The sequence below is a fragment of the Carassius gibelio genome, chromosome A12 (genome assembly GCF_023724105.1).
Source record: "Carassius gibelio isolate Cgi1373 ecotype wild population from Czech Republic chromosome A12, carGib1.2-hapl.c, whole genome shotgun sequence".
Classification (NCBI taxonomy): domain Eukaryota; kingdom Metazoa; phylum Chordata; class Actinopteri; order Cypriniformes; family Cyprinidae; genus Carassius; species Carassius gibelio.
Genome location: NC_068382.1, coordinates 343,607 through 357,712, shown reverse-complemented (window position 1 = coordinate 357,712; position 14,106 = coordinate 343,607). Strand labels below are relative to the sequence as shown.

The window sequence follows — 14,106 nt, the reverse complement described above, 5'->3', positions numbered from 1 at the left end:
TACTACACAATGCAGAAGTTTAAAAGCCACAAGTCTTCGGAAAGTTACAAGGCTTTCTGCTGTGGCTGGGTCCATCTACAGCAGGTGAAGAAAACAGTGTTGTACTGGACAAAGTAAGTTTATTCACATGTGTTTTAGTGTATTGTAATTACATTGCATTTAGAATGCACTTCTTGACCAAAATGACAAAGTAATTAACTGCGACTGAACACTAGATTGTAACGAGATGTTCAATGTATATGAACGTACGTTTCCAACATATTTTGATGTAGGCTAAAGCTGTGTATGTTTAGTTATAATTTGATTTTAACCCAATGACACATACTGTACCAGGTTTTTTTTGTTGGGGGCTGCAAAGTGGACAAACCAGTTTTGAGTTAGCTAGGGTAGTTAAATGTGTGATCGCGAGATGTAAAAGTCCGGGTTAGATTAAGCCATTAACAGCGTGAATGCAAAGTGACTTAAATTGTAAACAATATAATTCCCAATGTCCTTATGTGTGCACTGAGGTAAATTGTTCAGGTCTCTGTGCCGCTGCATGGAGCTCCCTGAGAACTTCTCCAAACACCGCTGTTTTGCGCTTGGTGTGAGCTTGTTCCTGTAAGGTCCCCTTTCTTTCGCCTTATGTTTTTGCATTGCTTTACTTTCTTCCTTTTCTTTCGCGTATTCGTAGATCCGTCTCGATCTGTTTCGCCGACAAAATAAATGCGCAAAAATGAAAGCGCTCTGAAATGTTTAGTCGTGCCTCTGTGAAGTTCTTAAGGCATTGCCCCTGGCAACAGATAGCGTATCCTTCCATCAGGGCCGACCGGCTCAGAACCCTCCCATATCAACCCAAATCGGCACGTGACTCCTCAATCTCAATAGAAGTTGCACAGTCATTTACTGTATTTGACGATTTCAGAATCAGGAAACATTGCCTGAAACAACTCAGAAACACCTTCATTGGACGCGTAAGAGTGGTGATGGACAGCTGTGTTCAGACACCAGAGCACCTCCGCCTGCAAAGTCGCATTCGAGTCAAACGTTGATCGAATGTCGCTCGATTTTGCTGTGGTAATGTTAGCTGCTCCACAAACGGTGGTGACAGCATCAGTTGTCGTCGTAACGTTATTATTTGTAGATTTGTCGGTCACGCCAAAATAACTAGACATAGTAGTTTGCCATTTTGCTCTTACCGCGGATTTGTGGCCGTCACATTGCATATGGGATTTTACGGCGCCATTTCCCATTGTCCCCAACTTAAATGCTTTTCTGCAAACACCGCAAAATCCTTCATCATTTTTACCACTAACAGGCTGCAACCATGTCTTGAAATTTTCGTTTTCCAGCCACTTCGGTTGGAATTTGCACTTTCCTTTTTTTCCCCAGACCTCGTCCACCGCTGTACAAAATGCCCGCCGCCCGCGTCACCTCCGTATCACGGCAATTTTGTTCCGGCCGAAACCAATTGCCAAACTGGTTCCGTGTGTTTATCACACTAACGTACATTTTGCGAAAGCAAATAAAATTATTAATTATGAAGGCTATATTCAAAGAAATTGATATAAAATTCTCTTCAAAACTATAAAAAAAATTTAATGCCTGTAGGAATCTAGTTTAATACTTTTTAATGCCTTTTAAGGCCTTAATTTTTGCAAGATCCATTTAAGGACTTTTAATGCTTTTTAATGCCCCGCGGAAACCCTGTACTAGGAGTGCTGAACAACCACCCAATAAAGTATTACAATAATCTAACCTTGAGGTCATAAATGCATGGATTAACATTTCTGCATTTGATATTTAGAGCATAGGCTGTAATTTAGATATATATTTTTAGATGAAAAAATGCAGTTCTAAGTCGGCCATCCGTCGTAAAGCAAGAAGAAGATGCCTCACACGCAGGCTGTGTTTTGAGGAGGTGCCCATACAGTTCAGGCATTGCAGTGCATCAGAGGTAAAAATAAATAAATAAATACACAATATAAATACCTGATCAGTTTTTTTCTTTTTTGCACAGACTGATCATTGTGTCTTTACACATCAATGTGTTTTAATGTATTTATTTATTTATGTATTTATTTATTGTTTTTTTTTTTTTTGCCATGATTCCCATCCACTTACATTATAATACTGACAGATTACAACGGTTTGATTTCAAAATCTTAGTTTGTGTTTTACTGAAGAATCAAAATTACCCTGCTGTGGGCAAGTTAAGCAGATAAACATCACATTTTCTTTTTTGGGTGAACTATCCCTTTAACTACCTGTCCAGCCCCCAGCTTGTCTTCAACCCAGTAGCTTTGTTTTGTTTCCTGTTTGCATAGCCAGTCTTCTTAGTGTAAACAACGCAGCTGATTTCTATGCTGTCAGGTGCTGAACAGCAGCAGCTGAGTGCTTCAGTTATGGGGAGTATAAAAGAACCAGAGGTTGGGACAGTGCAGTGTTCACTGATTCCTCCGCGGAGTGACCACATGTCCTTCCTGGAGGGACACAACCTGTACGTCTGGGGGGGCTGCCAGGTGAGCTCTACAGAAAAAAAAGAAAAAAAAATTACATTGCGATGCAAATATTTTCCATCCACATCCAAAAAAATTGAGTAGAACTATCAAAATAGTTGAATGTTGAATATCAGTAGTTTGTATTGTTGGGATTAGATAACTTTTGTTTGCTCTTGTTTGGATTATAGAGAAAATGTAAAGGAAAAAAAGGGCTGTTTAAATTTTTACTTTATGTATTATTTATTGTCTGGATAAACAAGTGTAAACTGAGTGTTAAGTGTATTACTATTATTATTCCAGCTTTTCTGGTTGGGATTAGAGAAGTTGATGTTTTTTTTTTTTTTTTTTAGTGTAAGGATGGACAAGAAACATTTTTACCCAGTGATGAGATCTGGCTTTATGATATGGAGAGTGGAGTTTGGTGAGTTGCCATGTTTTATTTAAGAACATCTTTGGTCTATTTGTTTACCAAGGAATTCTATTTCCAAAGTAGCTGACATCCCTAGCAATAGGTGTTCCTTCTGTGAACTCCACTTTTGCATATGGTAGGTATTTTGTTAATTCCACCTGTTGTATTTTATTGCATTAAAAACAGTGGGTAGTTCCAGAGTTACCTGAGACTACCATTGCCAACCCCAAATAACATTTTCTCCTGAGTTTCAATTGCATGTCTGTGTGCTGCAGGTCTCTGAGTCATATAGGCGGAGAGGTTCCTCCTGTTCTTTCACAGGCTTGTGGTGCATATCTTCAGGGCATGCTTTACATTTTTGGGGGATGTGACATCAATGGCCACACCAACACGGTGAGCTGCTTTAGGAATGATATCATCATAAAGCATCACATCTCCAAGTACACACTCATAGGGAGGTTAACAGGTTTGTCCAGTCTGTCCAGTCTGTAACCTGATAGAGAATGCGATAATGTGCTCTGAATGTTCCAACATTTCCCTCATATTGAGAAAAGACTGTGGAAAAACAGTCAGTGAGATTTTGTTTTGCAAATGTAGAGATCCACCACAAAGAGTTTTTGCTCTGAGCTCAATATAGGAAGTTGGACATACTGTAGTGTAATTCAAGGTTTATTGTCCTAAGCAAATATGACTGAACAAAGCCTCTGTTGAAAGGAAACTCCACCTCCCCAAAGGTTCTGGCCAATGTTTTCCTTACTTTTCTGCCACTGACATACAGATAGAACAAAGACATAATATTGTTAAACTTCCCCCCATACAAATTTTATTATATAAAGTTTTTATTTATTTATTATTTTTACTGTTATTATTCCAGCTTTTTGATCCTCCAATATCCTAGCATGAACTTAAAATTACAGGTTTATGGGCTTCTGTCTTTAAGCTGCTGGTAGTATTTCTGTGGGGAATAAATTCTCACTGCTTCTATTTAAGACTATGTTGCTGGTGTTATGACAGATGTATTGTGTTGACCTGCTGGGTGTGGAATATAGCTGGAGAAAAGTGACAGACACAGTGGGGGGAACACCCTCTCCTAGGGTCAGACATTCCTGCTGGGTCCACGAAAACAGGTAAGGAAATACAAGATCACTGCACTGTCTATACAGATATATCAATTCAGTGGTTGCAATGTCCTCCTCAGATTCTTCAGTCTCTAAATAGAAGGACCATGTTTTAAAACTGGTCAGCTGCAGCAGCAAATTGGGTTGCAGGTCTGTAAGTCCCATGTACAGTAATGGGAATGCTAATGATGCATTTAATTGCTACATTATAAGAAGCTGTTGCTATTATGTCGCAGTTTTATAACAGCTGGTGTCATTCATAGGCTCATCTACTTTGGTGGATATGGATGCAAAACAGTCAGAGAGGTCAACAACTCCAAGAGCTTTATGGTTGACGAGACTAACTGGGTGAGCAGAAAGATCTTGGGATTGTACAGCTACAGTTGTTATTCAGAAGTAGAACTAGATAAACTGGACTTCATTTAGACGTTTATTCATTTATTTTTTACAGGCAACAATCGGGTCAGATTTTTTCCAATTATGGGGTTGGAATAATGAGGTTCATATGTTTGAACCTGTGACAGCCACATGGACTGAACCACAAACCCAGGTAAAAGAGCTAAGATTTACTAAGCAAAAAAAATTATATCGCTAATGTTTTATTATTATTATTATTATTATTATTATTATTCATTTATTTATTTTTTTATTATTATTATTATTATTTTTTTATCTCAGCCATAAAAGATAGCATACATTACAGGGCTCGACATTAACACTTGTCCGCTTGTCCGGGACAAGTGGATTTTGTGAGGGGCAAGCGAAAGAATTTTACTTGCCCGGCTTGACAAGTAACCTGATCAAAATTTTAATAACAAACAATAAAAAGGGCAGCACCGAAACTTTTGGGAGAATGATTCAGATTTTATTATTTTCCATGTAAACTAACTAACAACGGATAATGTATTGACACTATCAAGGTCGCTTCAGTTGAGGCTCATGCAGTCTGTCTGACTCGCAGAGAAATCAACACTATAAGTGCAACAGCACACACCAAGAAACAAATGTGAACAAGCATACTGCGGTAGAAAAAAATATAAAATTTCTATTTAATATATGCAATATCACACGTCCAGGAGTGATGTTTCCCGGCTTTCAGCTCGATTGCAAATGTGATATTGACTTTTTGTTAAATAAACAAGTAATATTAACTGACTTACATTTTAGACACATTATGGATTATTTTTGCTCCATTTCGCTAACAAAAATAGCCACTGCAGTCTTTTGTAACTAAATGATTAATTTTTGAACGAGTCAATGATTCAGTGAACCATTTATAAAAAAAGTTACTTGCTTCATTTATTGAATGAATCAGCCATTTGAACGAATCGGTTGAATCAATGATTCACTCATTAAGACAGTGACTTACCACCACCTACTGGTGGTTTAATTTCATATTTAAAAGTATTATTGCATTTTTCCAATATGTCATATTTGTATGTCAATAAAGCAAAACATTAATCTAATAACATTATTTATGCATGTGGACAAATGGAGTTTGTTGATACTGATATAATTTGAATAGTAACAATTATATAGTGTCTTATTATTCTAACTTAATGTATTGATCACATGTAAGACTTGTGAGAAATGGAGACATATACATTTAATCAGTTTAGGAAAATATTGTCCTTCATAAAGTAAAAAATTGTAACAGCAATCAATTTAAGGCAAATATAGAAAATATGCTGATTAAAGTAATACCTGATAAAGCACTGATGAGACTGCTACAGAATAAATTGCATTCGTGCCAAAAAAAAACCCCACAAAAAAACAAAAAACAAAAAAAGGTTTTTTCTCCCCGGACAAGTAAATTTTTTACTCCCACAAGTGAATGATTGATTTACTTGCTAATTATTTGCTAATTGTGATCTAATTATAAGCTTAATGTCGAGCCATTTATTATATACTGTATATTTTGTATATATTGTTTGCCTGCTGTCTGGTTCCTTTTCTTGCAGGGCCAGCATCCAGAGCCCCGGTCCTCACATGCCAGTACTAATTTAGGTCATAAAGGCTATATATGTGGAGGCCTGGTAAGCCTTTAACGCTAAAGTTTAACTCTAAAAGGCCTGTTGGCCTACAAAACACGAGCAAAAAATGAACGATTTTTTTTTTGTCCTGAATGATACTATACATTATACCATGGGTTCTCAGCTCTGGCCCCCGACATCCATTTTCTTGCAGAGTTTAGCTCCAACCTTGATCAAACTCACCTGCCTGTAACATTCTAGTAATTCTAAAGACCTGCATTAGCTTACTCAGGTTTGTTTGATTAGGTTTGGAGCTAAACTCTGCAGGAAAATGAACCTCAACAAAGCCACTATAAAGCAAGCCTGCAACCTTTAGCCAAAGAAGCGTAGCAGTTAATGCTAAAACTTTCAGTTATGGCTGTGCAATTAATCAAAATCGAATCCCAATCGCGATTTGATACATTGCAGTTTGCTAAATTGCATAAACTTGTGATGTGGACGTGATATTAGTGCAAAGTGTATGCATGACTGCCTATAAGGTGTGATTTATGCATTTACTTTGCTATCTAAGCAATCAGTTATGTCGATCATCGCCTACCTTGCCATGAGAAGAAGCAATGACTAATAATGTGTGAAAAGAAGCTCGACACTTTTGTCGCCCCCTTCTCGCATGCGAAGATACGTGACAAGCTACGTAACATCTGCCCCATGTATTCTGCAGTACCTTTTGCCAGTTCTGTGTAATTTTGCCAAATGTCTTCATTTTTTTTTTCGATCATAGATAGGTTTAAAAAATGATTAATGGGGGAGGGGCTTGTGCGTGGGATGGGGCATGCCCATAATGGTTATAATGAAAAAATCTGAAGATTGTTATAAAAAATGAATGTAAAAAAAAAAAGAAAATTCGCAATTAAAGAGTTAAAATCTTGGATTTTTTTAAAAAAAACATTTGGTAGTTTTGATTAGGACTGTAGTTGATTAACAGATTTATGCAACAAAAAGAATTTGGAAAAAAAATGAATCCGTTAATTTTTTCCAGCAGTTTAATTGAGTGGCGGTTTACATAATGAAAGGGTAGTGAATTTGAACAATGCACAAGGGTTAAATATATATTTAAGTTAAAAACTATGAAAAAAAAAGGTTTTCGCCATCTCTCCGGATATGTTTCTGAAATAGCCTATAGGCGAATTCTTCTTTCATTATTGTAATTAGGCTACAAATATATCCAATGCATTTTTATTTTATAAAGATTATTTTATTATTTGTCTGTGATGTGATTTAAAAATAAACACGCAAAGACTTTTTTCTTTTTTGCTACTTTATTCAACTGCTAATTTGTTTTATTTTATTATTATTATTATTTTTTATAAACATAACATTGTCTTTGAGTACAACTTTAGCAGCATATTTTAATCCAGCGGTCCATTTTAAATAACAAAAATGAACGACTTCATTTTTAAAAGATAAAGAAAAAAAGTTCAACAAAGTTTAACCAAACAACTGCTATAGGGTGTAAAACAGAGACCAAATAGCCTAGATATTTTAACTATGGCTGCTAAAACTCAAAACTAAAATAATATTATTTATTTAAAAAAAAAAAAAAGATATTATATTTACCAAGACCGGTGAAACTTAAAATGTTCATACAGACATTCAAAAATTTTTGTTCAAACAGATGAGTCGGTCCGCATGCTCAGGTAAACGGGATGTAATTGCCGACCCTTGAGGATGAGAACAAGACAGTTCAGCGATGTAAAAATGCAAGACATATCTATGCCTCAATTTTAGGACACTTAAAGGTGCTTCCACACCTGTAGATAATAGCTTTGTTCTGAAACAGGGATTACAATGATTACAAAGTTGCTTTTTAATCTTGGTGCAGTTCGCTTTCTCACAGCAACATTTCTAAATGGACAAAATTTATTAATACAAGTATGTGCAAGTAAACTCTTGTTAAAAAGCAGTGTTGCCAGACATATGATAATTATCGTATTTGTACGATAATTTTTACCTCTGAACAATGTACGATCAATATTGAAATAAATCCTGTAATGTACGATAATTTCAGAACTTTATGAAAATTTAAATGATGGTAGTTGCAGTCATAGGGCTTCTTTACTCATACAAGAAATCGGTTCATTACAGACACTCTAAATGCGTTCATGTGCACCTGAGGGCAGGGACGGACTGGGACTAAAAAACGGCCCTGGACTTTGACTAGGCCCAGCCCAAAACATTCGGCATGCGTAAACTCGACAACAACAAAAATAATTCCTAGCATGAGTGTCACGAGACTTTAATTGTGGCTCATGATACTATACCATCCAAATTATAGCAAAAGCACTGATGTTGAGCTGGAGTGGGTGTCTTTCTCTGCTCTTGGTCTAAGCTCAACCTGAATAAACAAACGATGGTTTTATTCCAAGATAGCATGGAATAGTTTATATAATATGCTGTTATAAAAAGTATATTATACAATCTATTTCATGCTGTCTTAAAATGAATTTATTACTTAATAATCTTAATTTATGCAGTAATTAATCTTACTGCACAGATTATAATACCACATCTAAATGAAAATACACCATTACAAATGTAACTTCTGTATTCAAAATTTGTAAATATTAAGTGTAATGTTACCAACATTTTTAAAAGTAAAAGCACAACATATTTCTTAATATTAGCTACTGCATGTTAAATTTTACAGCTAAAAGTTTAGCTTTTTTAACTACTGTAATCATTAAAAATGTAGCAACCTGAATAGTAGTCTGGCTCACTTCTTCACTGTTGCTAATATTTATCTGAGAGGTGCTGCTACTGGAAAATACTGTTATATATTTCAGTTAGTTTGGGACATTTAGCGGCTTCAGTATCTAAATTCCACATGTTTTTTCTCTAGCCTTCTCAGCCCCACCCTTTTCTTTCCGTTTTTTACCCGCGGTCGCGTTATGCATATTGTTTGTTTGTTTCTATGCTTCTTCCATCTAACGTTAACGTCTTTGCTGTTGGTTTCTTCCTACTCTTCCACTTCTTCTTCTCCTTACTTGGCGGCCACGGCCAGTGCAGTGCATTGCTGCCACCTACAGTACTGGAGTGTAAAAACAGATTAGTGGGGGGAAAAAACGGTGATGACTGCATGCTTGGCGGGTGGTGGGCCGGCCCACCGGCCGTCCTGGAGTACCGGCCGTTCTGTGATTCTCCAGATCACACAGATGGCCAGTCCGCCCCTGCCTGAGGGTGTGTTAAGAATGCTGGAGAGTGCCCTGCTTTAAAGCCAATTTGCAGTAGTTGCAGTCCATGATAGCAAGAACCCCTTCAATATCTGGCAACACGCAGGATTCCGATGACAGCGGCTCAGATGTGGAGTTAACTGCACCACGCAGCAACGGCTAAATTCGTTCTTCACTGGACGCGACAAAGCAAGTGTTAAAAATAATTGTTATATGTTTTAATATGTGCTGCGACGCAGACAGTCACTGAAAATAATGGGACAGTGTTTTGTCTCACTGCTTCCATCCAACAATACGCCTTGTTATCTATTGTGGTAATTTGCAGGTCGTGTCAAAATGTTGTTGGTTTAGAATAGATAAATAACTCTTTTGACTAATGTACGATAATTTTCTTCCAAATGCGATAATTTTGAACTTCTGGTACGATACTTGGACATTTCCAATCTGGCAACAGTGGTCATAAGTTCCATGGTTTATCTTCCGGGATTCCACTTAGCTGTCACCCATCAGAATGCAATTACAACAGCTTTGCGGGCTTGTTGTTGTGTTTGTTGTGTATTTTTTTTTAATGTCATTTTATTCATTTATCACTTTAAGCAAGGGTCCAGGATTGATCAGTAAAACATTTTTAAGATGCACCTACTACTACGAAGAGCAATAAGAGGGCATTATAAAATGAAAAAGGGTACTTTGATTTTGAATGGCGAAAGACGTGCTCACCTACAGACATTCACAGGTTCATTTTGTTGTATTAGCAAAACAACAAATCTAATGCTTTTCATGGAACTTAAGTAATTGCCCATTATACATTTTACTATAGCTTGGTTAGCTGGTCTGTTGGATCGGATTGCTTTATTACTACTGAACCACTTCAGAGTTCCTTTTCAATTGAGCCAAGACCACCTCGTTCAAGCGATCTCAGACCGACAGTTTTGATGCAGATCCATGGACGATTGCCTTGTTCACATATGAAAACTAACTGAGCTAAGGGGGGGAAACGCACCAGGTTCTGAAACAACACCGTTACAGGCCATGTGTGAAAGCATCATACACACAGCATATTTTAAATATTACATATTTGTTTGCATCAAATAAATCATAGAATTACTGATGACTTTGGCTTGTTTTTATACCCTGAAAGGACAAGGTATCCCAACATATCCTGAGAGATACAACTCATTAAATTCATAATATATCAAATATTTCAAAAAACTCCTTTGAATATGTTTTACTGGAGTCCAGAGATTATTTTTTTATTACTATTATTATTATTATTATTATTATTATTATTATTTTGCTAATACAAAAGTATATCAAGTTATTTTTCCTCATGAAATACTGAAAATTCTGTCTGTCATTTCAGGAAATGCAGATGATAGACATTCATTCTTTAGATCTGGTAACATGGACGTGGACACAAATGTAAGTTTTGTTTTCACTCTGAGTGGCCTGATTATGTTATTTATTAAAAAAGGAACAAAATATCACAGTTAATAATCTACATATTGTGCTTCTGCTCTTTAAACCCAAAGTGTTTACTGCTCAGATAAAGGAGCATGTCTGCCATGTTAACATAGTAGCACTCTTGTAACTTCATTATTATAAACTGTATCTGTATATTTGCTAAAGAAAATGTTCCCATGGTGCTATAAAGTTGTTTTGGGTGGTTTAGCAAACACATTCTCAACAGGTTGTATCATCTGTAGTATGCAGTGCAGTATGTTAAATTCAAAAACTGCTAAATGTGTTTTTCCCAACATGTGTGGTATATGATATTTATGCAAAGGCTTTTTAGTGCTATGTTAGGTTTCTTTTCCTAAGAACAGAAGCCAAATTTGGGGAGATGCGACACATAACCACTGCTCAACATAACATATTTTATTTAACTATAAAAATAGACATGCAATGTTTAGTAATCAAGGTAGATGATACTCAGAATGTTGCTGCTTGTAAGTAGCATAAATAGCAGTCAAAAGCAAACAACAAATAATCAAAACAAAAAAGTGCATTCTAGATGACGATTAATCAAATCCGGAAGTCCTTCAGTGTGGCGGGGATCTTTCATAACCTCCATATTATGCGAGCGCTTCGGCAGTCTCATGAGCAGACACAAATGCCAACAAGCAAATAGTCCCCACACTCTATTGTTCTTATGAGTCCCTTTCAAAAGCACACTGATTTAGTCCAAGTGCAAAACCACATCAGCCAATCACCTGCAGTCAGAAAGTCACCTGTAACTCAGAAACAAACACAAACTGATGCATGAATAACAACAGAACAAAGAAAAATCAACCTACTTTAAACACAGAGCACTAAATAAGGCACATTACATTGTATAAAATAAAATGTACAAATAAACTGAATAGTCTTCACTGTATAAATTTAATATTAGAGCTGTGAAACTTTGGGTAGACTTCGATTCACAGGTTTTTCAAGAACAATTTTTGAAAATTTAGAACGATTACATTCACAATTACGGACCAGCCGTGTTCTCTCTGCTCGGGTTGCCACTCTCAGGGTTGCCGGGGAGACGTGTAGGACCGGCGTGCGCCCCCAGTCGATCAATATGAGCATCGACGTGGAACACCAAGTCAATAAGTCCGTTGAGGCTGGATGGCAACTCAAGCAGGTGCATTTCTTTCTGAACACTGTCGGCCAACTCATACAGGAACAAATCCCACTGCGCCTCCTCGTTCCGCTTGCACTCGGCCGCCAAGGTGTGAAACTCGATCGAGTAATCTTGCCATGGAGTGATTACCTTGTCTTAGATCCGGGAATCTCCTGGCAGCCTCCTTGCCAGCCACGTCTCGGTCGAATACCAACTTCATTTTGGCCATGAGGAAGTGGAACGAAGCCCAGCATGGGTCTTGGTTCTCCCACGCCACCGTTCCCCACAAGGCTGCCCTCCCAGAGAGCAGAGTAAGTACAAACGCCACCTTGGACTCTTCTATCTCAAAGGTGCGAGGCTGCAAGGAGCAATGCATGGTACATCTGGTAAGGAATGCTCTACAGAAGCTAGGCTCAATGGAGTTATTCTCAGGAACAGGTAGGCGGGGTTCCTGCCGGTAGTTCGACTTGGGGACAGCTCAGGGAACATATGGTGCGGGCAGTGCAGTGGGAGTGGTCAGCTGTTGGATCTGTTGGGTGAGCCCAGACACCAGTGTTACCAGAGCTTGGACAGCGCGTCTGGTGTTGACGATGCTTTCTTGCTGTTGATCCATTGGATGAATTCAGATAGGGATGTGGAACTTGCTGCTTACATGTAGGTCAGAGCGTTCTGTAATGGGAAATAATGGTAAGGAAGCAAGTGCAAGTAAACAGAGTCCAATGAGGACAGTGTGACACAGGAACTGAGATGAGCGGTCTGTGGTGGTGAGGGGTGGATGGGGTTCCAGAGGTACGAAGATCCAACGACGAGACGAAACAGAGAAGAAACAGGAACGAGAAACCAGGTATATGATCGGGAAACTTCAAACAACGCACTGACAAACATAAGGCGCAAGACATGGCAACTAGTGGGGATCGGGTAATGAGAGGCGGCTGTGGCTGATGAACATTTAACAGAGACTCCCACATGAAACGATCAGTGCTGACGAGACACACAAAACTCCACCCACATAATGCAAAGCAGAGACAACGGTTTACCAACCGTGACAGTTGCTTGAGTTTATTGAACACAATTTATCTTACCAAAGAGTGGTAATTGTGTAGATGTGACAGTATATCCTGTAGGTTGGTTATGAGGATGAGTGTCTCTCAGTGGACCTCAGTGAGGTCCATGCCAAACGAGACTTAAAAGCCTAAAGAGACGACAACCAGAAGCTGCACAGTAATATGCTCATGCATATAATTGGGGATTGCAAGCCATTTGAGCATACTAACTAACAGTGCCACGTATATATGTCCCATGTCTAATTAGAGAATGGTAGTGATTGGTGCCATTTGACAGCAGCCTATGCCTCCGTGGCCTGACTGAACTAACGCTACGCTGGATTTCAGACAGGACCACTTTGGCAAGTTACTTGAATTTATTGAACAATTTATCTTTGGCGGTATGGTTCCTTATGGGGGTTCTTGCTCTTAAATTAATTGAACATACAAGAGCTTAAACATTACCCCGCCCCCCCAAACATAATGAGAGATATTACTGCCTGAAGAAGAACCAGCCAAAACCAACCTTGTTCCATTCCTGCAAAAGAGAAAAGACAATGTTATTGAGATATTCTTAACGCAGACTGGCTAGTAGAGAGGTATTCTCCCCTCAAAAGAAGGACCAGCAGGCCCCTGCAGTCAAAGCAGCAAATGGTTTTCTCTCCAGCGGAAGAAAACAGCAGGCCCTTTTTTTCTTTTTGAGGGGTGTTCATCCCTCGATGAGGGATAGAACAGCCAGTCCCTGTAGTTATAGCAGCAAGGGTGTTCTCTCCAGCGGCAGAAAACAGCAGGCCCTTTTCTTTACATCCCTCACTGAGGGATAGAACAGCAGACCCCTGAGTCAGCTGGCTGCTCTCAACACTCTTGCGGTACTTTGATGCCACACGTGACAGTCATGCGGCATCAGCACAGTCTCCAGTGGGACAAAATTTCTAACTGGCATGCACTGCTTCCAGTCAGATTGTGATCGGTTTGCACAGTGCTGCATGAAGTCAAATGCACCTAATGCATGATACTCAGCAAGTCAGCTGCCTAAAGTATCGGATGCTGCCAGTAACTTCCCACTAGTGATTACCGATGGTTTTAGAGGACGATTACTCCTCGTCACCCCCTGTTCAGAGAATAGTACACCAGGGTTCTTACACCTTCAAAAGTAAAATTCAATCACTTCCAAGGACAGTTCAATTTTCTAGCACAATTTTCTAGCACTTACTACCTTGGTAAATTACCTGTTTACATAAAGTA

At 38.4% G+C, this 14,106-nt stretch overlaps 1 protein-coding gene across 1 annotated transcript in view; it reads left to right on the top strand.

Annotated features, from left to right (window-relative positions):
• Nucleotides 1-2,291: 2,291 nt before the first annotated feature.
• Nucleotides 2,292-14,106, top strand: part of LOC128024889 (kelch domain-containing protein 1-like) — a 37,544-nt gene continuing 25,729 nt past the window's right edge. Inside the window, exons 1-8 of the mRNA XM_052610767.1 lie at nt 2,292-2,501; nt 2,831-2,901; nt 3,165-3,282; nt 3,904-4,016; nt 4,271-4,355; nt 4,459-4,557; nt 5,969-6,043; nt 10,574-10,632. Of these exons, the coding sequence (XP_052466727.1) occupies nt 2,343-2,501; nt 2,831-2,901; nt 3,165-3,282; nt 3,904-4,016; nt 4,271-4,355; nt 4,459-4,557; nt 5,969-6,043; nt 10,574-10,632 (779 nt within the window). The 5' untranslated portion in view covers nt 2,292-2,342. The remainder of the gene's footprint in view (nt 2,502-2,830; nt 2,902-3,164; nt 3,283-3,903; nt 4,017-4,270; nt 4,356-4,458; nt 4,558-5,968; nt 6,044-10,573; nt 10,633-14,106) is intronic.